The sequence below is a fragment of the Emydura macquarii genome, unplaced genomic scaffold (genome assembly GCF_026122565.2).
Source record: "Emydura macquarii macquarii isolate MOO-44397 ecotype Brisbane River unplaced genomic scaffold, CSIRO-AGI_Emac_v2 contig_629, whole genome shotgun sequence".
NCBI classification, from domain to species: Eukaryota; Metazoa; Chordata; order Testudines; family Chelidae; genus Emydura; species Emydura macquarii.
In genome coordinates this window covers 7,930,109-7,957,703 of record NW_027130766.1, presented here as the reverse complement: position 1 = coordinate 7,957,703, position 27,595 = coordinate 7,930,109, and the positions used below count along the sequence as shown (strand labels likewise).

The 27,595-nt window shown below is 43.3% G+C and overlaps 1 protein-coding gene across 1 annotated transcript; it reads left to right on the top strand.

The window, feature by feature from the left end:
• Positions 1-2,784: 2,784 nt before the first annotated feature.
• Positions 2,785-25,807, top strand: TOP2A (DNA topoisomerase II alpha). Its single transcript, XM_067541265.1, has 35 exons — positions 2,785-2,866; positions 3,048-3,200; positions 3,884-3,974; positions 4,471-4,534; positions 5,518-5,663; positions 6,622-6,719; positions 7,118-7,330; positions 7,554-7,727; positions 7,961-8,062; positions 8,746-8,883; positions 9,067-9,205; positions 9,528-9,685; positions 10,162-10,287; positions 10,876-10,986; positions 11,085-11,190; positions 11,903-12,012; positions 12,937-13,029; positions 13,512-13,626; positions 14,289-14,410; positions 15,161-15,309; positions 15,910-16,141; positions 16,247-16,381; positions 16,506-16,706; positions 17,464-17,659; positions 18,740-18,831; positions 19,479-19,625; positions 19,716-19,799; positions 20,487-20,684; positions 21,535-21,640; positions 21,927-22,079; positions 22,596-22,746; positions 22,889-22,953; positions 23,276-23,413; positions 24,008-24,231; positions 24,655-25,807. Exons 1-35 carry the CDS (start codon positions 2,834-2,836, stop codon positions 24,799-24,801), a joined length of 4,710 nt encoding a protein of 1,569 aa, XP_067397366.1. The 5' UTR covers positions 2,785-2,833; the 3' UTR covers positions 24,802-25,807.
• Positions 25,808-27,595: the final 1,788 nt, after the last annotated feature.

Sequence of the window (27,595 nt, the reverse complement as noted above, 5' to 3'; positions counted from 1 at the left end):
CCAAACCAGGGCTGTGTTACTTCCCTTCTGTTATTAAAAGGTTTACTTTCTACACTCAGACTCTGTGCTTGCAAGAGGGGAAGTATTGCCCTTTGGGGCACCCAGGGGATAGTGTGTGATTCCCCAGGTGACTGGGTGGGGGCTTGAGCCGGTTTGGTGTGGTATCATTAACAGGGACCCCTAGATATAGAACCCAGCCCTTGCTGCTGCCGACTGTGTCTGGCAGAAGGGTTACACTCGTATTGGGCACACACTTGTGAACAGCTGGGGTTGAACCAGTAACTGGGGCCTGAACGACAAGGTCTGTACAGTACTGTCCTCTGCCAATAAGCCTCCTATCAGCCCTGGGGAGATGGCATAATCCATCCTCTTGATGTCGTTGCATTGTGTCTATGACCTCGTGGAGCACTGGGTTGCGCAGAAAGACCCCCTCATTGTTTATAGCCCCAAGGGCCACTCCCTGTAGGCAGCACGGCAGGAAAGTCATCTCTCCTTGACCTCCAACATCACACAGGACAGAGGATGGAGGCAGCAAGATGAGTGGATGGGGAGACTGCATGATGAGAACTCCAGCAGCTCTTTGGAGAGGTTCCCAGGCAAGGGCAGATTTGCAGTGCCATGGGTGTCGGAGATTCAGTGTTAGTGGCCAAAGCAATGGGCTTCCCTACATGTGTAAAGCCTGCTTAGTGCTTGCTGATCCTCAGGGTCAAAGCTGCCACAGAAAGACAGGGGTCAGATGTGCCACTGCCCGACAGTCCCTTTGTGCTGGCTATGCTGCCAAAGGAGCCAGAGAATGGGTGTAAGTTAGGACTCTCAGTGACTACTACCGGAGACAGACACTCTCCACAAGGCGCAGAGCCAGCCTCACCAACTCTGTGCTCACGTGCAGAAGACGCCCCCCCCCCATCCCAGCACAGGGGAAGGCTGCGGGTGCATTGGAGAAGGGAAAGGGAAGATCAGGGGTAGGAGAAGATGTTGCTGGGGTAACCCTGTGCCCCAGTGATTCCTCACTGCCACATGCCCAGAAGAGCTATGGCATCAGGGGTGCAAGTTGACCTAGTCTGTGCTGAGGGCAGACTGACCCTCCAGTATCTTCTGACTAGGGAATCATAGATTAGGACTGGAAAGGAACTCCCGAGGTCATCTAGTCCAACCCCCTGCTCAAAGCAGGACTAACCTCAGCTAAATCATCCCAGCCAGGGCTTTGTCAAGCCGCATCTTAAAAACCTTTAAGGATGGAGATTTCACCACCTCCCTAGGTAACCCATTCCAGTGCAATCTATCTTCCCTACAGACCTAGTGCTGGTGCAGGAATGAATTCCCATAATAAATTAAACTGCAAATCTTTCTCCAGCAAAGGCAAAAAGTGGGTGAATGTCCAGATCCTTCAGTGCGTACGTGGTCAGTGCAAGGCCTGTGGGCAGTCAGGACTGAAATAGGATTTGCTATTACCATGGAATTGTATTTATTTAAACATTCCCCTGCCTGGCAACAACCCAAATATTACAGAATTGCATTAGCAGCAAGTGAAAGTCACTAGGAACAGACATGACCCTGATGACTTTGATTCACTGTCTAAACAGAGTAAAGTGCAAAAAGTAAACAACTAACCAAAAGGAGAGGGCAGATTCGGGGTTGGGTTTGTTTGTTTTTTTAATTCTCTTTAACGTTACCAGGTGTTCTGTTAGCAAACAGGTAAAGGAAAGAATTACTGCAGAATGTAATAAAACGTTTCCAGCCCTTGCATGTGAAAAAAAAAATCATTAAACGTGACAGGGTTCGGCTGTCTTCCTGGGTCTGTGACCCATGTGCCTGAAACAACACATCTCGGCACAGGATGATGATCTAGAAGCCACAACCCTTAACTGTTTCACTGCTGATGGCGTTAGCGGAAAGATCCAGCTAAATAAAGAGCTTTCTCCCGAGCAGCTAGCTGTGCCGGAGAGCAGAGGCGGGAAAGACCCACACAGGCGTGGGGCCCGCCCCATGGCTAGCAGGATCTCGGTCCCTGTTCCCCGGTGCTTCGCCCAGTGTCAAATGTCACCATGCACTGGGGCTTCCGCCACTTCCCGGGACAGGCCACTAGATATGGTCTGATAACTGGTGGGACCAGAGGCCGCCATGGCCTGGCTGCCGGCTCCTGCAGGGAGGGATGAGCCATGCAGGCCCCCAGGCTGTGCCCCACTGGGGCCTGGATCCCCTCAGGGGAGAGAGCTCTGCCAGCCAGGGCCCCCACAGAGACCCAGCCACAATTCCCCCTCCGGGGGGGGGTCTGGGTCAAAGGTCAACCCTGACCTTTGACCCCATGTCCACGTGGCAGGAGACCCAGCGGCCTTCCTCCCGCTTCATTGTTATTATTGGTTCAGCCGCCTGCCTGTCACTTGGTTGTCCCCGTTGATTGGTGGAGTTTGAAAGTTCCCCGCGCCTCTCTTTCTCTCTCTCTGGCTGCCTCGGCGTGTGAATGGCTGGTTTGAGCGGGCCGGCGTCTCGTGATTGGTGGGCGTGGCCCGCGGCTCCCCTGGCCTGCCCGCGGCCCGAGCGGTGATTGGTGGGAAGGGCCCGCGGTCGGCGTGCTGTGATTGGCCGAGGACTTTGGGCGGGCTGGACGGAGGTTTGAAGAAGGGCTCGGTGCGCGCGGAAGAGACATCGTTAACGGACCCTCGGTCTGACAGAGCGCGCGGGGCCGCCCCGAGCCAGGAACCCGCCCCTCCCCCCCCCGAACCGTCGATCCAGAACCCCCCCACACCGAACCGGGCCCCCCCACACCGAACCGGGGCCGTCGATCCAGAACACCCCACCGAACCGGGCCCCCCCACACCGAACCAGGACCGCCATGGAGCTGGAGGAGTCCCTGTCGCCGCTCAGGGTGGGTCGGGGGGCCGAGCCCCCGCCCCCATCATGGTCCCCTCCCCCATCATTGACCCCCCCGCTCCCCGTCGCGCGCCCCAGCCCCGGCCGGTTCCGGTCCCCGGGGGTCGGGCCCGGGCCCGCTTTGCCGCCCCGCTCGGTAACTTGCTCGCTGCGTTTTTCTCTCTGCTCCAAACCAGCCGGTGAATGAAAACCTCAAGGCCGGCGCGGCGCAGAAGGGGGCGACGCAGAAGAGGCTGTCGGTGGAGAGGATCTACCAGAAGAAAACCCAGCTGGAGCACATCCTGCTCCGGCCCGACACCTACATTGGCTCCGTGGAGCTTGTGACTCAGGTAAAAACAAAAGGCCAAGCGGCTCTGTAAATCCCGCTCCCTGGCGGCGTTTTCCGCGAGAAGGTGCGAGCCTGGCAGTTCTTTCCTTCTGCCTGAAACCCTGGAAGTGAATCTCCCAGCCCCAGAGCCCTGGGATTTACTGAGTGCCTGGTTCTGGTTTTGTACAGCGCCTAGCGCATTGGGCTTCCACTGCATAACGGGGACAGCCAGGCCCTGCCCTGTACAACTAATCCAGTTACACATTAGTCATATCTATGGCTCTCTCCAAATGCCACATCCCCTGCTCTCAGCCCATCGCTGTCCCCTTGTCTAAGCATTTAGAATGTAAACCATACAGCTCTTATGTGGTGTAGTGAGTAGACTAGAAATACGCAAATAGTGCTCACTCAAAACTGCTTTGTTTAACTTGAATGGGATGTTTTTCCTTGTCTTTTAGTACCGATAAATGATTGACCAATAATGAAAACGCATGGATCTTGCTTGCATAGTCATGTTGCTATAAATTAGAAAGAAATTACCCTACTGTCTAGAGTCTGTTCAGTGGTACTTAATTCCTGGATTTAAATGGAAAATCATTAACATTTTAAACCCAATTTGAGAGCAGTGTAGTTTTGTTATATAAATGGCAGATTAGGAAATCATGGTAGACCGAAAGATGGTTAATGTTTCTTAACTATTTTCAGCAAATGTGGGTTTATGATGAAGGTGAGGGCCTCAACTGCAGAGATGTGACTTTTGTGCCTGGATTGTATAAAATCTTTGATGAAATTCTAGGTAAGTTGAGAAAGATGACAGTTCAGTAATTTATTCCACTGAAACAAATTGTGGGTGCTTTGTATTAAATAAGAATCTGTAACCAAAATGTGCATATCTTTTGCATCGTTGGACCAGCTCTGTGGCTGATCAAATAATATCCATTGACTAGTTTGATAAATAACATAATAGTTGATCATATCCTTTTTGCTGTGTTGAGTAAAAATGAGTAATATATGATAGTAATTTAAAATAGTGTTCCTAAATTCTGATGACTTGAAAGGTGTCCTTTGAGATAATGCCACTTTGTACTCTGTTAGTGTGATGCAACTGAAAACTGCCTCTTTAACATGGAAAATCTGTGAAGCCCACACTGATTCTCAGTAGCCTCTCTTCCTGAGCTTGTATATTTGTTCTCTTGAATAGTCTGGGTTTAATTTTGTTATAAGCAGCTTAAATTTAAGTGTCTCATCTGAGAATGTAAATTGGTAAATTTACAATCCTTTCTCCATTTTAGTCAATGCTGCAGACAACAAGCAGAGAGATAAAAACATGTCCTGCATTAAAGTTACAATTGATCCGTAAGTCTTATTTCATTTTTGTTCAACCGTTTCCCATCTCCTCATGTGCCAGTATAGGGAAAGTAGGTCAGCATTCTGGGACTCAGTTTTTCTCTTTCTGATGCTGTTCTATTAGAGTGGCATAGCTAAAGAGAGCTATATGTTGTAGTCCATCTAACTTAGACCAAATGTAACCCAGTCTTGCTCATCAAATATCAACCAACTGTGAAAGTCTGTCTTTTCCCTAATCTGGTTCTCCTACAAAGTGGTGATTTAAGGTCAAATATCTGCATTTAGCTTTTATTCTTTATTCTCTACCTATTTTGTCCTTTTCAATTTACTCCACCCCAATCCCACCCTTTTCTCATGGAGCACAAATGTTTGGCATGTTTAATGTCACCAGATATCTGCACATCTGAGACTACAGGGATTTAGTTGACTTGTGCTCCCTCTGGTGATTGTTTCTGCAGTTGCTGAACAGAAATTTTGCTTCTGCCAAAATGGTGCCCTTTTTCTGTCAGCAGCAGACAGATGGAATTTTAAAAAATAGATACTTTGAGTCCAAAGAATATTTCACAGTAGATAAAAGTTTAAGGTAGTTTAAATTTTGGGCTTTTAGGCATTTGACAATTTTGCCAAGACTTTTTAATAAAGTAGAAGTAGTAGCTGTAAATCAAGAGAATTTACATGTACATTGTCCAACTGACTTGGGCCCAGAAATCTGACCTATGATAGTATTGTCTTGAAAAAAACCCACCTTTTAAAAATCACTGGCCAATCTACACTACTAGAATCCAAATGTTGGTGTTTGCCAGTCATAGAGAAAATAAGCTTATTTCAAACATCTAAGAAAGTGGAGTGGTACATAATGGCAAATAAAGAGGTCTTTGAAGAACAGATTATCTACCAAAGGGATTTGAAAGACTTCATATAACAAGTTTCACTCCACAAGTAACACAGTTCAGTCAATTACACTTTTACAGGAACATTTTTTTTCTTTCCAGGGAGAATAATACAATCAGTGTATGGAACAATGGGAAAGGTATTCCTGTTGTAGAACATAAAGTGGAGAAGGTCTATGTACCTGCTCTTATCTTTGGGCAGTTGTTAACATCCAGCAACTATGATGATGATGAAAAGAAAGTCACAGGTAGGAGCCTCTGTCAGAAATGCCATATATTAGCTGGGAAAATACTGTGTGCAGTCTGATCAGCTTAAGTGCATTCACTGAACTACTCAAGTGAGTGAACAAGAGTTGGCAGCAAATAGCTATCAAGATTGACTTTAACGGCTGCTTTTTCTGAGTAGCAGTAAAACTGACCAGTCTTTTATAAGTTTCACTGAGCCACAAACTCAATTTCTGACAGGAGTCCTTTTCAGAGGGTTCTGAATGTTCAGTTATGGTAGGCACTCTTCCGGTACAGAACCCCCACTGTTTTGGAGCAAGGGCTCTAAAACAGCATTGTGGTATCACTGCTGCTGCTCAAAAAGCAGTGAAACTAATGATTATCTTGTGAATTTCTTTTTGCTCAATAGTAGAGACAGGGTAGAAAGGAAGATCAAAAAGAAAATGGAGGAAGAAGAGTGGGAAATGCCTTTCAGACAGCATTCAACAATAATTTGAGTAGAGCAGTGCTTTTCAACCTGGAGTCCACAGACCCCTGGGGTCCGAAGACTGTCTAAGATTTCTATTTGAAAATTTGTGTGGACTCACAAATAAAAAGAGTTGAAAACCACTGTAGTAGAGTGGTCCTCCTCCTTGCTAATATAGAAATGAGGGAGATTCAAATTCATCAGAGGCCTACTGCCTGTGATCAGTACTAAAAATGGAGCTCCAGAGTCGCATATAAGGAAGGGTTATCCATGTGCCCCATTTGCCAGCAGATAATATACTGTGATATGTAAAGGGGCCAAATCCCTGTGAAGAATCAATATTCCAATGAAACATGACCTTAAGGTTACATACCATGCACATAGGACAGCTTCATGTTTTATCCCACAGTTTGGTTACACCAAAGTGACTGAGTTCCTATTAAAATACTTTAGACTTTTTAAAGGGCTTATAGTAAAAGTAACATAACACAAGGATGATTGCTTTATAATTCCAGGTGGACGAAATGGTTATGGGGCCAAACTGTGCAACATATTCAGTACCAAATTTACAGTAGAAACTGCGTGTCGTGAGTACAAGAAACTATTTAAACAGGTGTGGATGATCTGCATGGGTACAGTTTCAGTAGGGGGTAATTCTTGAGGAGCAGATTTTTTGAACACTTGCCTTCAATTTGCTTCCACAATATTTGGGTGCAATTTATGTTATTTAGATCCAAATGTCACAGCTGGGTAAATTTGGCCTACAGTCAGCTACTGTCCTGACCTACAAATTGAATTAAGTATTGTCTGAAAATCCCAAATCAGTTATTAGGGTAGCTGGTAAGAAAAAGGGTAAGGGGACCAGAAAAAAAACCCAACTAATTTTTAGCATATAAGAAAGTTTTCCCCTCGATTTTTAAGCTTAGTAATAAATTCTGTCTACATTTTAAAATATTCAGCTAGCTACTTATGTATTTGAAAATTTCATTTTAACAAAGTTCTCTTCCCCAGACCTGGACAAACAATATGGGAAAGGCAAGTGAGATGAAACTGAAATACTTTGATGGAGACGATTATACATGTATCACTTTCCAACCTGATCTTTCTAAGTTTAAAATGACAAGTCTGGACAAGGACATTGTGGCACTGATGTCTCGAAGAGCATATGATATTGCTGGGTGCACAAAAGATGTCAAAGTCTTCCTAAATGGAAAGAGGCTGCCTGTGAGTGACTTTCAAAAACATTAACTCCCATTAATATTTCCCTTCCACTTAGGCTGAGAGGTTTTTGTCTAGGTAATGGCAAAAACTTTAAAAATAACTTACGCAATGTGTGGGAGTGGAGTTCACAAGTGACTCTTCTATGTTCTCTGTGCAAGAGCATTTGGACTAATAAGCATTCATATAAGCTGGTGTCAACAAGCCATCTGCATTTATCTTTATGCAGGTGAAAGGATTCCGTAGCTATGTGGACCTCTACGTGAAGGACAAGGTAGATGAAACTGGTAATGCACTTAAAGTTATCCATGAGGAGGCGAATAATCGCTGGGAGGTGTGTTTAACTTTAAGTGAAAAAGGCTTCCAGCAAGTTAGCTTTGTCAACAGCATCGCCACCACAAAGGTAACTTTTCTTTACCACTCTTGACTAGCTAATGGCAGGTTCTTTGCTACTAATTTTGCTGTTTATGTTGTCATTTTTCATTTATATGTATATATATCAGTGAAAAATGGTTAATTTGCCTAATACGCAAAGGCTGTATGTAGCTCCAATGCATATAGCTGGTGTCTAAAACATACAAAATAGCATCACCCTTTCCATGAAGCTTGAGCTCATGTCTGGTCTCTTCTTTCTAGGGTGGAAGGCATGTTGACTATGTAGCTGACCAGATTGTAAATAAACTCATTGAAGTTGTGAAGAAGAAGAACAAAGGTGGAGTTGGAGTGAAGCCATTTCAGGTACAATCTCAGGACTTGTATGGTGGAAAAGCAAACTGCCAATGCTATTGTGAACTGAAACAGCGATCTGTAGGAAACTGCTTGTTACGTTGGCTTGGTCACTGATAAACCCAGCTTTTTTTTTTTTTTTACTAAGTTAGGAAATACTGCAGGTAACATGCATTAAATATAGAAGTCTGAGTTTCCAGTTTTAGTCAGCTTTCTGCTCTTTATTCAACTCCTGGGCAAAATTTCTGTAGTCAGAACACAAGAATGGGTTTAGGGCAGTGTGGGTGCACTGTTTATACAATGTCTTTCAGTTTTAGTGTGCCCGGTTAGAATTGATTGCACTAAGAAAATGACTTACTGCGAGAATAGCTGTTTAGCAAAGAGCCAGTGATTTTCTTGACAATCCTAACAAATATAAAATCGATCATGAATGTTCACTGGCTGTCTCACCTACTCTAATCCTAATTGGTACTGCTCTGAAAATGCCCTTTAATTCTGTTCAATCCTAGACATCTAGTAATTTTTAAAAAAAATCTTTACAGATTGGTAGTTGAGCAGATTTTACATTTCATGTGTAATTCATTTAATTACATGTGTAATGCTGGCATATAAGTGTCAGGAAGCAGCTGGGAGCAAAACTCATAGGATGAGATGCGTTTGTATGGGTTTGTCATGATTGTTAAATGTAATTACAGGTGAAGAACCACATGTGGGTTTTTGTGAACTCCTTGATTGAGAACCCAACCTTTGACTCTCAGACTAAGGAAAATATGACTCTGCAGGCAAAGAACTTTGGCTCAACTTGCAAACTGAGTGAAAAATTTATCAAAGGTGTAAGTACTGAGGTGCAGCATTCACATGCCAGGTAGAAGCATCAGTGAAATTGCTTCGTACATTTAATGTAGTGAATGTACTACACATGGAATAATTTCCGTTTTAAACAGTGAAAAGAATATAGTTTAACATCATGTCATGGTTAAGACAACTTCCACAATTGGCTCTTCTGTGTATTCCAGGCAGTCAGCTGTGGCATTGTGGAAAGCATCCTAAACTGGGTAAAGTTTAAAGCCCAGACCCTGCTGAATAAGAAGTGCTCAGCTGTGAAACATACCAGGATTAAGGGAATTCCTAAACTGGATGATGCCAATGATGCTGGTAAATGTTTTAGACCATTTCTAAGCACAGTGATTTCATTCAAGCACAGTAGCAAAGTCTTCATAGCAAGCAAAAGAGAAAAACTGTTTCCTATCCAGTCATGTCATCTACAGGAAATTATTTAAACTGAGAACAGAAAAATTGAGTGAAACGTAGTTTATATTAAATATTCTTTTCCTGAAATCATTAACTTTGACAACAAGTGCCAAGTGTTGTCCAACTAAATCAATTTGCATATTAAGATACAATGTTACATAAGTGTATAAATTCTGGGTTGACTTTTTTAATCAAGATGTTGATGAGAAATGAATTGCTTTTCTAGGTAGTAAGAATTCTGCAGAGTGTACACTTATTCTGACAGAAGGAGACTCGGCCAAAACACTGGCTGTTTCTGGTCTGGGAGTGGTTGGGAGAGACAAATATGGAGTATTCCCCCTTCGTGGAAAAATGCTCAACGTACGAGAAGCCTCTCATAAACAGGTCAGTGGGAACGCCTTTGGACAGCTACTCCCCAAAGACATGGCATGCTTTATGTGTAGTGAAATATGCTCTTAGCTGAGACTATTACACTGTAGTTGGAAACCTGGTGTAATGTAACTATAGTAATAGCATCTTAAATAAACGTGAGACTTCTCACCATCAGCCTGTCTTGCTGATTAAGGAGCAGCATTGACAGATTTAGAAAGCGAGTCCTCTCCAGTGCTTTGCCTGAAGTATAGTAACTGTGATATAGAGTGTGAAATCTGTTTGAAATGGTTTAGAGTAATTTAAGCACTGACTAGACATCAGTTTGAACAATAATACATTTCAAAACAGGGGGAAGATTCAGTGACAAAACAAAGCACAATCAGCATGGCCTGCCTGACCCAGAGCCTTTTCCTTTGTTTTTCTGAATTACATGAACTACCATATGTGTTCTGGAAAATAAGTCTTTGTTCTGTGCAATCTTTTTTCAGATAATGGAAAATGCTGAAATCAACAATATCATCAAGATTGTGGGTTTGCAATATAAGAAGAACTATGATGATCAAGATTCGATGAAGACCCTTCGCTATGGAAAACTTATGATTATGACAGATCAGGTTAGGTTCACTTAAAGATCAATATTCCTAAAATTAGAAAATTTACTACATTACAGGAGAAAAGATGGTTACCAGGTGAAGCAGGGTGGTAGCTACATTGCTTCTGTCAGCACCGGTTTACCTGACTCTGCTTGTTCATGTGTTCTTATCCCACTCTCTTAAGTTTCCACTTTGTACTGGGGCCACCATGCTTCTCTCTCACAACATGAAACAAATAAAGCAATGGGAAGTATCTCCACTGCTGCTGTGTATTGTTGAGCACTGTGCTTGGCAGATTGGGAAGTCTGGAAAGACACTAACCTCTGGATGTACTCTGTGGCATCCCTGCTTTAGGCCAAGAATGGTCCTTCAGCATTTTCACTATTCCTTGGTTAAGTTTCATCATGCTAAAATCTGGAAACCATAGTGCACTTTCCAAATAGTCATGCAGCTTGGTTCCCTAGGCTGGATCCTGGGAAATGCTGAGCTTCAAAGGGAGTTGAGGGTGCTAAGCATCTCCAGGGATTGAATTCTATACTGCTAAACTGAGTAGCAGTTGCTTTTCCAGCATGCCTCTGGTTAAAATCTGCCTTCTGAATAAACTTCCAGGATCAAGACGGTTCCCATATCAAAGGCTTATTGATTAACTTCATCCATCACAACTGGCCATCTCTTCTAAGACATCGTTTTCTGGAGGAATTTATTACTCCCATCATAAAGGTAAAAGGTTTCACAGATAGTAATCTAAACAAGTAGAGTAAAGTGTTTTAGTCTGAGGCTACATGTGGTTTCACAGTCATAATTTTTATTCACTCTAGGTTTCAAAAAACAAGGAAGAGTTTTCGTTTTACAGCATTCCTGAGTTTGAAGAGTGGAAAAACAATACTCAGAATCACAAATCCTGGAAAACCAAGTACTACAAAGGTTTGTCATAAACACTGTGGTAGTGCTCGGAGGCCAAGTAAGAGCTCTCTCATTAACAGATAAATATACATGAGTGAAATATAAATGCTTTAATATAGCACAATAAGCCACTTTGGGGATGTGCAAAGCTGGGCAACCTAAAAGCCTGTTAAATGGCATGTCATTTAGTCTGTTTGCTCAGAAAAGCATCTCTCAAAATGGAGCCATAATACTGAAGGTATCCATCCTCCAAGTATCAGTCCTATCTGCTTAGTTCACTGGGTTTATTCCTGCTGTCCACAGTGCAGAGCTAGTAAAGATTTGGAAGTGAGATCCATTTCCTTCAGCTTTGTGTACTGATGGCATTGCACACTGAATTCTGATTCCAGAATCTTTTAATGCCAGTGCTTGTTGCCTGATGCAGAACACAGGTGACTGATCAGAAATTAGCTTCAGCCTGCAGGAATAGCTTTTGACGTCTGTGGGAAGTCATTGATAGACTGAATGTAGAACTTTTGTGCTTAACTCTTGGGTTTCTTGATACCTGGCATTTGTGCACAAGTACCTCGCATTTCAAAGGTAGTTTAAGTTTTCATAAAGGTATTTTTGCAGCATGTCATCAAAGATTTACAGGATCTATCACAGAAGATAAAGACTATCTGAAATATTTCTTTAAAATGTAGCTTAATTTTGTGCAAGATGTTATTCAGAGTGACTGGTTTTGGCTCTGCAGGTCTGGGTACCAGCACATCGAAAGAGGCTAAAGAGTACTTTGCAGATATGGCAAAACATCGAATTGGCTTCAAGTATTCTGGCCCTGAAGATGATGCTGCGATCACCCTGGTAACTACAAATACCTGAATGAATTACTGACTTGTTACTAATCTTAATATTCTGCTACTTAGTGTGCTATGTTGTTTTCTGTTACTGTTGTCTGAGGCCTTTGGGCATGAGACAAAGTGCTTGTCTACATTAGCACTTATGCCAGTAAAATTTATGTCTCTCGGGGGTGTTTTTTTCACATCCCCGAGCGATATAAGTTTTGCCGGCATAAGCGCTAGTGTAGATAAGCCCAAAGTTTTTGTTTCCAGGCTACAGTTCAAGTCTGACCAGTAGAATCTCATCTGCCTGCAGGTCTCAGGGCTTAGAGGACCATTATACTAATGATTTTTACATGTAGCTCATAACAAACTAATCATTAGAGTTCCGTTGACATTTTCAGCTGGATTAGTAAGTATTCCTTTTTGCCCAATCCCTAGCCTTTTTAGTATTTCAGTGTCAAATGGGATTCTGCAGCTTGACTGAAACAATAGCTCTTACCAGAACTATGAACATCCCTCATTTTAATTAGGTTTTGACTCTCAAGTATACTTTTGACTTAATAGCCAATACCATGAAGTAAGTTGTCTCAAAACACAATTTAAACCATTGACATTTAATTAAAATGAACTGGGTGATGGATTTGATTTTCATTTGGCCTGTTTAAAAAAAAAAAAATTGCTTACAATCAAACTCTACCACCCTGCCTTCTTTGAGTGGGCTGGAAGAAATGTTTATGCCATCGCCTTTTAGCTGTAACTAAGAGTAAGTTTTTGCATTTACTGTGCTGTTAAGCCAGCCTATTTAGTGCGTGTGTTGGGCTTTGTTATTCTGGTTCAGGCCCTCCTACACGCTGCTTTCACCTGAATAGTGGGAGTGATGCCCCTGAGAGGAAGCCCAGTAGAGATGGTATTAAACTTGACTCTCTTTTCATTTTGTAATTTACAGGCCTTTAGCAAGAAGAAGATTGAGGAACGGAAGGAATGGCTGACTAATTTCATGGAAGACAGAAGACAACGTAAGCTACATGGTCTGCCCGAGGTGAATGGTTTTAAATACATTGAGGAATGCAGTTTCCTGTCTTTCCCTTTCCTCAGGTCTAAGCGCAGTTTCATTTTGATATATTAGAACAGTATATAATTTAGGGTCAGGGAGCTGGCCAGTAGGATAGAGGACAATTACTGTAATATTTGCAGGATTCTACAGAGCAGTGCCTTCCTGCCCACTCCTTTCAGCTGGTTTGTGTAGACTCAATGTCAACTGCCCAGTGATTGTTGATTTGATCATTAACACTTACCCTGGGAATAGCTTTATAAATAGAGAAATTAAACTGGGTTGTGGGAAGTGGAATTTCATTTTTATAGTGATGGCAGGGAGCGTTTGAAAATGGCAGCACTGGAACTGGATTCAACTAGCTACATAAAACAAACTTTCACTGTCGCAGGACTATCTTGCTATGGCAGAAGACATGGGTATGTGAGGTGAGCTCTTTAAGGCAATATTAAATATTTTTTTGTCCTTAGGATTTTATATATGGGAAATCTTCTAATTATCTGACATACAATGACTTCATTCACAAAGAGTTGGTCCTATTCTCAAACTCTGATAATGAGAGATCCATTCCGTCCCTGGTTGATGGTAAGTTACTCTTAGATGGTAGGTTTTTAGTATGTTCTGCCAAAAACTTAGTATTTGATTTGCTTGCATGACTATAAGGGAAGCAATATATAGTCTAAACAACGAGAGTTCTGTAGCACTTTGAAGACTAACAAATTTAATTTCAGCAGGCATAAGCTTTCATGGGCTTCAGCCCACTTCTTCAGATGCAGTTGGTAGAAATAATACAGTAAATATAGGCAACATATAGAAGGCAACATATACATATCCAATATCTATATTTGCTGTATTATTTCTACCAACTGCATCTGAAGAAGTGGGTTGAAGCCCACGAAAGCTTATGCCTGCTGAAATTAAATTTGTTAGTCTTTAAAGTGCTTACAGATCTCTCGTTGTTTTTGCTGTACACAGACTAACACGGCTACCCTTCTGGAAATATATAGTCTGTTGGCTTGAGTTCAGGACTGAGAGTCAGGAGTTCTGGATTCTGTTCTCAGTTCTGCAGCTGATTTTCTATATCCCTGGGAAAGTCATAGTCTGTCTTTCTTACTGTAAAATGATAACTAATACCCACCTCTGAGGGGGATGTAAATGTCAATAACTTTGGGAGCCTCAGCTGAAAGACACTGTAAGTGCAAAGTATTGTACTGATTGCTAAGGCAAGTGTCATTTTCCCAATAAAGGTTTGAAACCAGGTCAAAGGAAAGTTCTGTTCACATGTTTCAAAAGAAATGACAAGCGGGAAGTGAAGGTTGCTCAGTTGGCTGGTTCTGTAGCTGAGATGTCCTCCTACCATCATGGTGAGGTAAGAACCTACTCTCCACAATATTGAGAGGAAACCTGTTGACTCCATACACAAGAAACTCCTAGCACAGGGGGAAATGGTGGAGGTAAAACTCCCAAACAGAATTGGATATTTGTCAGTTTGCTTGGTTTATTATGCATTAAACTCTGAATTTGACTCCAGGCTGTTGGATCAGTCTACCCTGCCTGGGTATTTTGTCAGGTGGTACCTCCATAAACTGGGCTAGTGACAACCAAGTATGTTGTGATACATTTAGGCTGAGTTTTTTTCAAACATGCATAATTCTCATTAAACAAATGGGAATTGAGCACTGAAATTCCCGAGGTGGCTTTGAGAATCTCAGCCTCAGTGCTCTCAGCTGATCAGTGGTGAGGTGTACTGGTGCTAGCCACAGAGGAGGATGTCCATCCTGCTTTCACATTGGGGAGGGCGGGAATGAAACAAGCATTCCTAGAATGATGGAGGGGTTTTGATGGGTGTTACAGGACAATCCAGGAAGTTTCCTCTGCTTCCTCAACTTGGGACAGAATAAAGAGAGGTCTGTTCTTAAGGATCTGGGATTTAAGTTTTGATAATGGGAATCAGATATGTTGTTTCATCAGTTTCCATCCTTATTGGTTTGACTCTGCCTAGCTCATCTTCCATGCTAGTCCTGCGTTTCCCTGTGCTTTGCATGACTTGATCATGCAGTTCTGTCCTTTCCAAAAGGAATTTTGCTTTCTATGGTTTCAGTTTATTGTTTCGTTGCAGGCATCACTGATGATGACCATTGTTAATTTGGCTCAGAACTTTGTGGGAAGCAATAATCTCAATCTGCTACAGCCCATTGGTCAGTTTGGTACCAGGCTGCATGGTGGGAAAGACTCTGCCAGCCCTCGATACATCTTCACAATGCTCAGGTCAGTAGTACTGGCTTGTCAGATTGGCATCGTACCTTCGGTGCTGCTGCTTTTGAAGATGGGACAACGAACACCTAGAATGAGAGACATCCCTTTTTTAAGCTCTGACATTAGGGCCTGTTCTTGCTATTTATTCTTAACGCTTCCTGCTTTTTACTACTTTCCCTTTTGTTATATGTCAGCCTCCAAGTGAGACTCATTCGGAGTCAAATCAGTACACTTTGCTGTTGCTTTCACACAGCATAGAAAGGAATGAAGTGAAACAGGGATGGGAGCAGGAGAGAGGAACGCAAAGTGAGGAGCAGTTAATAACTGAGGCAGAGCTTGCAGAGTGAAGCCCAGTGATCTGGGGAGCTATGGTAGACTGACCCTGTAACACCTACTGTTACACTGTTGTAAACGGGTTCCTTGAGTTCATACATGATTGATGAAGTGACGCAAGGTACCCTGTGGAACATGAAATCTTCCCAGAACTTCTGGATTTTGTACATATCTTCTGCATTTTGCCTGTGGTTCTGGGGTTCCTCTTATTTGGTAGTTTCTATTTCCTAAACACTTCTATTTCCTAAACTTAGGCCCAAATCCTCTTGTCCTTTCTAGCCCATTGGCACGGTTGCTCTTCCCAGCAATGGATGACAATGTTCTGAGGTTCTTGTATGATGACAACCAGCGTGTAGAGCCAGAGTGGTACATCCCTATCATTCCCCTGGTGCTGATAAACGGGACAGAAGGCATTGGTACTGGCTGGTCATCTAGGATCCCCAATTTTGATATCCGAGAAGTTGTCAATAATATTCGCCGTCTGATGGATGGAGAAGAGCCCTTGCCAATGGTAAGTAGATCCATTAGGAATCAGTTACAGCTCAGTCTTGAGCTTCACCAAATATTGGCACATTTATCAACGTCTGAGCTGATCCCAGTGTTATTTACTATTTAGCTTCCTAGTTACAAGAACTTCAAGGGTACAATAGATGAACTGGGACCAAATCAATACCTGATAAATGGGGAAGTGTCCATCCTTGATTCAACAACCATTGAGATCTCTGAGCTTCCAGTCAGAACATGGACACAGGTAGGAAATGCTGAATTGCCCCCAGCAGTATATTTTGTGCCATAAAACAAAAAAGGGATGGTTAATGTTCAGAGCTTTGCTGTCCTGGGAGAATAGACTTGACTTGATTTGATTCTTTCCTCAGAATTATAAAGAGCAGGTGCTGGAACCCATGTTGAATGGCACTGAGAAGACTCCACCACTAATAACAGACTATAGAGAATATCATACAGACACCACAGTCAAGTTTATAGTGAAGATGAGTGAACAAAAACTGGCTGAGGCAGAGGCAGCTGGGCTGCATAAGGTCTTCAAACTCCAAACAAACTTCACATGCAACTCCATGGTACGTGCCAGCTCTCTGCAAACAGATTGTCACAAGGAGTCTCTGATTTTAAGAAGTTTAATTGAAAAATCTTATTTTAGTCTCAAATGCTTGTTGCATTTTCGAATGAAGGCTGTACTGACAGCAAAAATATCCTACCTGATGGAACCACTTAACTTCCTTTTTCTACCTTGCTCTCTTATGTTGCTGATCATAAAGACCTATTCCATATATATCTTTGGAAAATCAGGGTGTACCCTGGGATATTTGGGGCAGCATAAAGGTGGTGTGGATTTGGTTGATATACTAGAGGTGATCCTACCATATTGTATAACCCACTGGAGGCTCCCACAGTGTAACAATGCCAACGCTGACATTAGTATTACATGATGGTGAGTGACTATGTAATGTCATGATGCAATAGTTTTATCCCAAAGGACAAAGTTTTAAGCTTCAAACAAGCCCGATGGGCCTTTAGCATTCTTCTAGGAGCTTTGAAATCCTAAAACTACTGGCTGACGCAGAATCATAGAAATGTCGGACTGGGAGGGACCACAAAGATCATCTGCTCTATCCCCCTCTCTGCGGCAGGATTAAGTATACCTTGACCATCCCAGACATGCTTGCAAACTGGGCTAGTTTGTAAAAGGACTGAGATGGTTTGATTTGCTATGTTAATTATGTGACAAACATGCTCCTCTGTGTTGTGGGTAATTCAGTAGGTTCGAATGTCGTCATCTTGCAGTCATAACGCTTAAGGCATTGTCCTCTGTCCCAGGTTCTCTTTGATCATGTAGGCTTTCTCAAGAAGTATGAGACTCCTACGGATATTCTAAGAGAATTCTTTGAACTCCGACTCCGGTATTATAGTTTGAGAAAAGAGTGGCTTACAGGAATGCTGGGTGCAGAGTCTGCAAAACTCAACAACCAGGCTCGCTTCATCCTGGAGAAAATTCAAGGAATAATAGTGATCGGTATGTAGTCTCTGTAGTGGCTTCAGGTTCTAATCAATTGTTCTTTTTATAAAGCTGATAGACTTGCTAAGTGTTCTCCTGAGGTCTCTTATCTATTCAGCTTGCCTTTAATGACTAATGCCGAAGCTATCCTCCCTTTTTAATGAAATGCCACAGGAAACCACTTCAGTTTGCTTAGTCTTACTTAAAGTATTCCAGATGCATTACTCAAAATAGGATGTTACATAGCTTTTGTATTGTTTATTACCACTGTTTAGAGGTTGAAAGATTTTCCAGCAATTGTTTAGCAAAAATGACCTACCTTCTGACCCAGTTGGACTAAAAGTGAGTGAGAGTGGAAGTGGCAGTATTTGCTTTTCGGTTACTAGTCATTGCAGATGATTCTTGAGACCCCACGTTTTTTCCTGTATTTCCATGTTGAAGTTCAATGTTACATTCTGACGACTTACATTTGGACAGCACTTGGGAGAATCGTGAACTGGGAAGAGAAAACAGCTCTTCCAGGTCTCCCAAAGCTCAAACCTTGACCAACTTTGCCACCTCTATCCAAAAGATTAAATAGAATTTAATCTATTCTGTGTACGTAACTGAATCCATTGAAGATGTACGTAGATATGTTTTCCTAAAGAGCGCAATGCTTCATAGTTTGTATCTAGAACCAGCCTTGCTAAATGAGTCTCGTCCCCATGAACACACTGAATACAAATATGCACAGTGCTCAGGCAGGTGCTCTTAATGGGCATTGTAGCAACTTGGTGGCCTAGCTGACAACTCTTCATGATCATCCAGGGGCCTACATTTTACCACAACTGCAGGCTCATTTCACATATTACTCTGTGGCTCCTTTATGGTGACATTTGCAGTAAGGATGGAAAGACTTTCATAGAGCCCTGTGGGATGCTGAGCTGTTATTATCATGTTGAACTAGTCTTTGACTCTCATTTTTGCCATCAGTGTTAGTCCAGGATCTTTCCTAACTTTATAATTTCATGGGTCAGTAAATGGTAAATCTGATTCCCATTCCCTAAGCCAGTGAAATACAAACTTCAGGGTTTCATTAACTGAAATGTCTGTTTACAGAAAACAAACCCAAGAAGGAGTTAATTCAGGTCCTTATCCAGAGAGGGTATGAATCAGATCCTGTGAAGGCCTGGAAAGAATCTCAGCAAAAGGTAACTCTTCCATCAACTTCTTATCTCCAAATCTGTGTCCAGGTTCTGAACTGTCATCACTCTAGTATCTGAATACCTCCCAAGGATTTAAGAAACAGAAATAACAATAATAGCATGCTGTTCCTTTCCAGCATGTGGTTTAAATAGCCAGTATATTACTGTATGTGGTGTATTTTGGGAAAGCTAAACCAAATACTGTAAGAGTTCTGTATTTAGTTCTGCAGGTGATGAGGCCCCTGTCATTCTTGTTTCTTGTGGCACTGAGTTCCATAGTCTCGGTCCAGCTGAGAAAGTTCTCAGAGCTTCCTGTTGTTGCTTGACAGTTTCATTGTTTTCCTGGAGAGCTTGGGATCTCAGGACAGACCTTGAATTGGACTCTATTTGAGGAGCACATGTGGAAGAGTACTGGGGTGATGTGCTAAGTGTGTTAGCAGATGGGCTGCTGTGTTTTGTGGCAGTTGGTGCTTTTTCCTCTGGGGATGGCTTCATTCCTAGTTATGAGTAGCCATAGTAGAGCCTGGAGCTTGTGAATGCATGGAACACATACGCCAAATAGTATCCATTATCCCTTGTATTATACAACCAACAGTCTGCCTCCATCTATATAAACTCATTTATTGAAGTTGAATATTTAAATCTCTCTGTAGGATGCAGAAGACGAAGAGAGTGACAACGACCAGGATAATGAATCTGCTGCAGCCTCCGGCCCAGACTTCAACTACTTACTGAATATGCCCCTCTGGTACCTAACTAAAGAAAAAAAAGATGAGCTCTGCAAACAGAGAGATAACAAAGTATGCTGGGTCTGTTCTTCAAAAGCTAGAAAGGGAAGTGGTGGTTAAATTCAAATGAGCAACTAATATTTCCTGATTGGCTCGTTTTAGGAAACGGAGCTGGAAAACCTAAAGCGCAAGAGTCCCTCAGATCTGTGGAAGGAAGACCTGGCTGCCTTTATTGAAGAACTTGATGTACGTAGATGTTCAATGCAGACAGCTGTGATGCCTCAGGCTTCTAGTCTTTTAATAAGATCTTGATCTGCTTTGTTGCCATCACAAAAACCTAAAGAATGTAACTGGAATGTGCGGTATGAGCCTGACTTCTCCCTAGCAGAGGTGCAGGCCTCAGCCTTATCCATCTTGCTGGGTAGGACGGGGTGTCACTGCCCTGGGGCGAACAGCTGAAACCAGCAGAGCTGAGCCAGGAACAGTGGCAGTTGGAAGGGTATGGGATGGAATTTTGCACAGGTGAGACCAAAGCCAGAACTATGAAGGCCTAGAGCAGGGAGCTTGCTGGGAGAGGATACTGAAGACAGGAAGATGAGCCTGAGTGGTCAGACTATGTCCAGATTGTGGGCAATACATGTGGAGCATTGTACTGACCTGGCCTTTGTCCATTTCAGTTCTGGTTGCTCTGCTGTGCTTTCTTCCACTTCCTTCTATTCTCAGAGTTGTAACTGAAACTGCCACTTTGGCTTTAAATAGTACCTTGCAAATAGACAAGTCTGTAGAAGCTTCACGTCATCAGGTGATAGGAAATGCATCATAAACAGGTTAGAGTCATTCACTGAGTGTCTGCAAAGGGTTGTTTTTCTTGGTAGCACAGGCATATTTTTATTAATCTCATTTTTGTTTTCGTTTTTACTATCACCTCTGCAGGCTGTGGAAGCCAGAGAAAAACAGGATGAGCTGGTTGGAACAGCTGGCAAAGCTCTCAAAGGGAAAGGGGGGAAGCTAAAGGTAAAGAAGCTGCAACTGACTGAAGTTTTGCCCTCGCCACATGGCAGAAGAGTCATCCCTCGAGTAACTGCAGAGATGAAGGCAGATGCAGAAAAGAAAACTAAAAAGAAAATGAAGGTAAAACAAGATACTTGAATGGGCTCTTAGTTGAGCTCCTTCATCTAGGCCTTTCCTGTGAAATTGCACTTTTGGTGAGGTGAACGTGTCCCTGCATAGCAGCAGCCTGCTACGCTTCTGGCTTGGATGATCTCCAGACCAGTGGAGACTAGAACCTGTCCCTGGAATCATTGGAGAAAGTGTTTGAACTGGTGTAATCCACTGAATAGGAATCCTGTAAGAGAAAAGTACTGCTGGCAAGTTCACTTCTTCAAACTAGCATTTGCATTGCTAGTAATGTTATTTCTAGACATTCAATGTGATGAATCATTGCTGTAGATATTAAGGAGTCCAAGGAAGAGTCTTGTCTATGCTGTGCATTGTTAATTTAAACCAGATTTGACATTTTCCTATGGTTATTTATAATTATACAATTATACAAAACAGATAATCTCCTCACCTTTTGTTTGACCTGTAGCTAATCACATGGCTCCTTCCGACACAGCCTATTCCCTCAAACAAATGTTCCAGTTAACTTGCACTGATTTTAAACACACCCTGTTCCCTCCCCACCCTCCTATAGGGCATGCCACTGGGACATAAAAAGGCAGCAGAGCACTGGCAGATGGGCGGGGCAATGTTTTTGTTATATTTAATGGTTGGCTTTTGCTCTTACTCATCTGCTTTTGAGACTGATCTGATTTACTTTGGCTGCTCCTAACCAGACCAGCAGTGTATTGCTTCATGTACTGTAATGTGGTATTTTAAACTACTACTTCGTCCCAGTAAAAATGCTAATCTTCGTTATCTGTATTCAGCCATTTTAAATGTGGAAGAGCCAGGAAGAGCTCACATCTCTTTGTATCTTTAGACTGAAAAACTGGAACATGAGGAAGATCAAGAAGGAAACTCATCAGAAGATAAGAAGCCTACCAGTCTTAAACAAAGATTAGTAAAGAAATTTAAAACCGAGCAAGGTAAATATTTTATACATGTCCTTTCAATAGAAAACGAGGGGAGTCCTCAATTTGGTTGTCTGAGCGTGCCCTAGGATGGGAGGTGGAGTCTGGGATCAGTATGCTCAGAAGAATTAGCTGAGGGGTGTGCAAAATGAACATGGGTAACATCCAAGTTGAAGGCAGGAGTAGAATGTCCCAGAACCCACTCAGCTAAGTACTTTACTGCTGAGTTTAATTTAGACATCTCAGCGCACAGTGAATATGTAGATTAGCTGATTCCTCTGTGTGTATCCAACTCTTTCAGGGACTAAGAAACAGTCCACTTTGCCATTCAAGCCAGTAAAGAAAGAGAAGAAACGAAATCCCTGGTCTGATTCAGAGTCTGATTCAGGATCTGATTCAGAGTGTGACAGTGTTGTGGTCCCTCGGAGAGAGAAACCGACTCGCCAGACAGCAGGTGAGCAATGCTACATGGACCAAAATGAGCAGTTAATGAAGGGTAAATGAATCCTTAAGGTTTGACTACATCAATTATAGAGGCCCCATAGTCAGATGATCCCAGCAAGAAGTAATTTTTAATCTGATCATTTATCACATTATACACAAGAACTAGTTAATTCCATTATTCAGTCACACGTCTGTGGCTCTATCTGTCACAGCGCTGGTGTGCTAAGACAAAAGTGAAGGAGTGGTAATCTCCAGCAACCTGAGTGATGTGGCTGTTTAGTTTAACTGCAGCATAGCTATTTTATAAAATCAACTCTTTTGTTGGTTAGCAAGCCCACATCTGTGCCAGTTACATTGGATTCTTTCACGGGCATAACCTTCAAAGTCTAGTAAGATTCTTATTGCCAATTTTATCCCTTCAATTGTAGGTAAAATATTACACAGATAATTCAGATGCATGAATCAATAAAAAGGGCAGCTGAATTGTGCAGTTAACAAATGAATCACATCTATTTTATTTTGTTAGCAAAAATCAGTTACAGAGTGGATTTGGATTCGGATACAGATCTCACCGATTCTGATGGGAATCCCCAGTCTCAGGAGGTCGGCGAAGAGGATATTGTCTCAGAAGCAAGCTCCTCAGGGAAGTCAGCTCCCAAGGCCACACAGGCACCCAAGTGAGAATCTTTCCGTATGAAGTGCTGGCTTTTGCTGTATTATGCTCAGTGTTTTATATCGGATTACAAGCTATGTTTTTTCTTTGTGAATTAATTGTCTAATGCATCAGTTTAAAAACATGTTGTGGTTTTTGTGTCCTAGGAAAACAATTGAAAAGGCAGCTAGAGAAGAATCCAAACCACAACAGGTACAAAGACCCATTTCTGGTAAGTATATGCACTGAACGAGATCTCCTTGGTTTCCCTCAATACCCTAGACTGGTTTAAAGTGTGTGGGCACCCGGGGGTATTTTGATACATGCTAGACATTGACAAAGCAAAAGGTTAGCTGGCCTCAGTGACCTGCGTTTATTCTAGTCTGGCTCTACAGGTAAAACAGACTTTGTGATTAAGCCAGCACTGAAAGTGGATCTCACTCTTACTCCTAGAGTTGATCAGAAATGAGCTCATTTCAATCTGGTGTTTACAGTCAGACTGAAATAGCAGTAGCAAGGCCTGTTGAATTCACTGTCCATTTTATTTACTCAAGTTCATATCCAGGACACTGATGATGAAAATCTGAGTCAAACTTCTGCAGCTTCTTCCATCTCTGCCCCTCTTGATAACCCTGGAAAAGCTGCACCCAGAAAACATGCTGCGGGCAAGAAAACCACCAGTGTCGCTAGGGGTAGGTGAAGCTCAGTCTTTCAGAGCTGCAGAAAATCATTTGAAGTTGTTTGTTACTGGCTCCCATTGTGTTTGGAACAATGGCGAGCCCAGGTATTTGCCATTTAAAGAGGCTGGAGTATTGACTTGAGCTTTTCATGATTTCAAAAAGGATCTGAAGTTTATTGCAAAGGTCCTCTTTAGCCATTGTCATTTTTAAGGAAAAGTTCCATTTCCAAACATGTTACTGCATCCTCTTTCCATCTCTGCTTAATGACGTGTGAGCCTAAAGCCTCAGTCAAGTGCTTTTTTTTTGGGTGAGCACCTAAATTTGGGAGCAGGAAAAAGAAAGGCTTCCTATAGCGTCCTGCGGTATTCGGCAGAATATGTCTGTGCTATGCAGGAGAGAACCAGGCCGAGAAACAAGGTAGTTTGTACAATATGCCCTGAAACAAGAGCGGATGCTTCACACTGAGATGAACTGCACTTGTTAGCTTGCTGTGATGGCTGCGGTACTGGCTGTTGCCACGTTTCTGTTGGAAATTAAACCTGTGCATTAGGATGTAGGAAGCAAGTAACTAGCCCAATGGCTTAAATGCAGCTGTTGCTGTTTCAGATATACAGCCTTCCATCATGGACATGCTAGCCAAGAAGAAGGCAGCACCCAAATCCTGCAAGACAGCAAGAGCCAAGGCAGGGTCTTCAGACTCCAGCGTTGACACAGTAGCCCCCAAGAAGCGGGGCCCCCCCAAGGGGAAGAGAACAATCACCAAAAGGAAGCCATCCTCCGATTCCGATTCTGATTTTGGGTCAAAGCCTCCCAAGTCGTTTGCAGTTAAGGTTTGTATTCTGCCACACACCAGGCCCAGATGCATGTCCCGTCACCCCTGTTTTAGAGAATGCAAGTTCTTGTTCTGGGGCATTAGGAGTGTAACTTCAGTCATTCTCGTGGAACAAAGGCTGTAGAAGCCCCCGTGTCACACCTCTCCCTGCTGCTGGCCTGGGGGCATGTGGCCACAGGAAAGGAGGTGCAGCTGGAATGCTGCTCTGCTGCACCAATCCCAAGATGCTGTTTTGTTCCCAGGCATAGCGTGGGTGCCAGCCCTGGGACCAGGGGAGGGCAAAGAGCAACGTTAGGCCATTTCTGAGTACGCATCCTTCTACACCCGACTTGCTCTGAGTACTCCTTGCCATAGCCATGGCCCTGGCCCAGTGGCTAGAGAGGTGTCAGATGCTACATATCTGTTTGTTTTTCCACCCCAGAAATCCAAGGTGGAAGACGATAGCTTTCAGGTTGATGTAGGCTCTGACTTGGACATCCCTGTGGCGCCTGCTCCTCGCGTGAGGCCTGGACGTGCCCGAAAGCCTATTCAGTACCTGGAAGAGTCCGATGAGGAGGATATGTTTTGAGTTTTAATATGAAGATTTTAAAGTGCTGACCTTATTGATCTACATACCAGTTCTTGGAGCAGCGATCTCAGCAGGTGCTGTTGATTCTCCCCAGAGAAGTGCAGATCTCAGATCCAGGAAATCGTTTTATTGAATAATTAGTGTTCATCCCAAAATGTTACGCGGCATGTGAGTGCCAATCTTGTTTTCCCCTAAGGTTTAATATTTTTTGTTTGCTTAAACAAGATCCCCTCCAGCAAGTATCAAGCAAGAATAGCACATACAGTTAGTGAATGAGAACATCCTTTAGCCAGTTAGCGGGAGGAACTAATTTCCTTGACCTTTCATGGTCATTTTAGTGTAGAAGCAGCCTTTTAAGCTCATCAAATACTTACCCCTTCACATATGTTCCCTCTTTTGATTGTCTTAAAGGAAATGCAGAAATGTATTACTAGGCACATTTCTAGGCTTAACCACAAGAGAGTCAAAAATACAAGCTGCAAAGTGAAGGCAAGCCCTCTGGGTAAGAGGGAGGTTTTCTTTGTTTTACCCTTCTCGCTCCTTCGCAATCTGTCATTTTAATCCAAGCCCTACTTTGCTCTTTTTGGTGGCCAACATTTTGTCACCTTCAGAGTTTTTAGCCATACCATTTGTTTAAGTCAGATTGGGAGCAACTTGCATTTGCCATCACTGAGAAGAAGATCTTTGTGGCTCAGGGCATGTGCCCGCTCTGCACTTGGGTGTTCAGAGGAGTGACTTGTGTTACCGCCTCCATTTTGTTCAGCCCCACAGTCGCATCTCAGGTAAGAGTCATTTGCCACCAGGAATAAACTGCAACATTCAAATGTCAGTTGGGTGCTTGAGTCTTGCACTGAGGGGAGGAAGCAATCTTGGTGACGTGGGCTCATTGGTAATGAGGGAGTACAACATAAGGTTGTGAAGACACCTTTAGTATTGGCTAAGGCCAAACAAAATCCTTAACATTGAAAAGGAGCATCTAGGAAGCAGGTTGGTCATTCCAATGGCCAATAGGACCTATGCTGCTACCACGTCCACGTGCCTACGGCCATGTCAAACTTCTGAAACAGGTTTATTCCTGGTGACAAGCGGCTTCCCGCTGACTTCTCCAGTGCTGGGCTAAGTACTGTGAGACCTGGGCACGCCACCCATTGGTTTGTCGGGTGGTCTGAGTGCCTGTCTGTCCAGGATAGCAACTTGAAGCCAGTTGCCACAGAGATCTAATCACAAAGGCTTATGTGACCTGTGTTCCCACACAGAAGGAGCTGGGAAGAGTCTTTTGTTCCTCTTCCCTTAGAAAACATCCACTGGAGGATTTGCCCGCTGTTTCTTTGAGGGGCTGATGTTTAATGTGCTTCTTCTCCTAGAGCCATTTCCATGGCACTGAGTCCAATTGCTGAATTGTTTGTCTCTGTAAATATTTTCTGTGTTCGTAACATGTCTTGAAATTCTAACTGCCATTTTTATATTTCTGTAATAAACGATTTTTACAGCAGCTTTGCTCAGTAATGCTGGTTATTGTGGTGTTTCAGGAAGGTATTGTCTCCATTAGTAACTGCTCCTCTGCTTTTCACATAGGCTGGAATCTCAAAATCTACATTGTCTTGCTTTGTTAAATGCTTTGACACATTGTATCACTCCCGGAAAAGAGGCCCTCCCCCCATCCGCTGCCACTAGACAGCAGGTCTAAGTGGAGTCTTTGGCACACCTTGCAATGTTCAGTGCCCTGCGCTCTTCAGAAGACATGCAAATCATGTGCTTGTTGCTTCTTTCCGGCAGTGAATTATCCAGCTTGATGCTGGCGTCGTGGAAATGATCAAGGTCACAGACAGCTTCAGCAATGATTTCATTGGGTCAGGTGGGGATGGGCTCTGAAGGGAGCTGAATCCACAAGACCTTGGGGCAGAGACCCAGTGTTTGATTGGCCTGTAACGTGTCAAGTACATCTCTAGTGCTGTATAAATAAAGAGTGTTGGGTCAACAGGAAAAATCATGGGGGAAAGTTGGGTGTGATCCCTTGTGGAATGCAGGGGGCGCCACAAAGGGAAGGGAAGCCATTTGGAGTGGGGTGAGTATCTTCATTTATAACACCGGGTCTCTGCAAAGCTAATGACCATTTCAGCATTTTGCAAAACTGGCAAAGACCTCTTGCCCTGCCAATCCTCGCCAGGAAAGCTGAGCCTGGTGTTTGTCAGCGGATTTCAGAGGTTCTGCCAGCCAAGTGTTTCTTGTGCACCAACCCCAAGTCCAGCTGCTCTTAGCTGGAAGGTCATTGCTACATTTTTCTTCAGTGCTAACTCCAGGCAGCCCGTTAACAGTAAATCCTTTGGTCAAGTTTGGAAGCTTCCTCCAGGGGTTTGAATGTGGGTGCAGGAGCGATGTCCTCTGCACTGGAGAAGTGCACCATGACAAGGGCCTTGAGAAAGCTGCAATATACTGAACTGCACGGCAACTGTGAAATGAGCCCAACACTGCGATTTTTTCCAGCAGTGGGGAGGCAGCCAGCTAGGGTGACCAGATGTCCTGATTTTATAGGGACAGTCCCACTATTCGGGGCTTTTTCTTACATAGGCCCCTATTTTCCCCCCACCCCCGTCCTGATTTTTCATACTTGCTATCTAGTCCCCTACAGCAGGCATTTGTGTGTGCTGCTCTTGTGCCCAATGCAGCTTGTAACTTGAGTCAGGCTGGAGCAGAGTCAGGGAGCGGGGGTGCTCAGCAGCCCATTTTATGCAAGACACAGGACCCAGAGCTCCTGCCACTTGGAACATGCACCGTAAGCTGCTGCATTGAGCGT

Bases quoted from the DNA above. Each gene is read 5' to 3' on its own strand.
- TOP2A (XM_067541265.1), top strand. From the start codon at position 2,834: ATGGAGCTGGAGGAGTCCCTGTCGCCGCTCAGG. The intron at 6,720-7,117 runs GTGTGGATGATC...TCTCTTCCCCAG, and splicing joins ACAAGAAACTATTTAAACAG to ACCTGGACAAACAATATGGG. The intron at 18,832-19,478 runs GTAACTCTTCCA...ATCTCTCTGTAG, and splicing joins GGAAAGAATCTCAGCAAAAG to GATGCAGAAGACGAAGAGAG.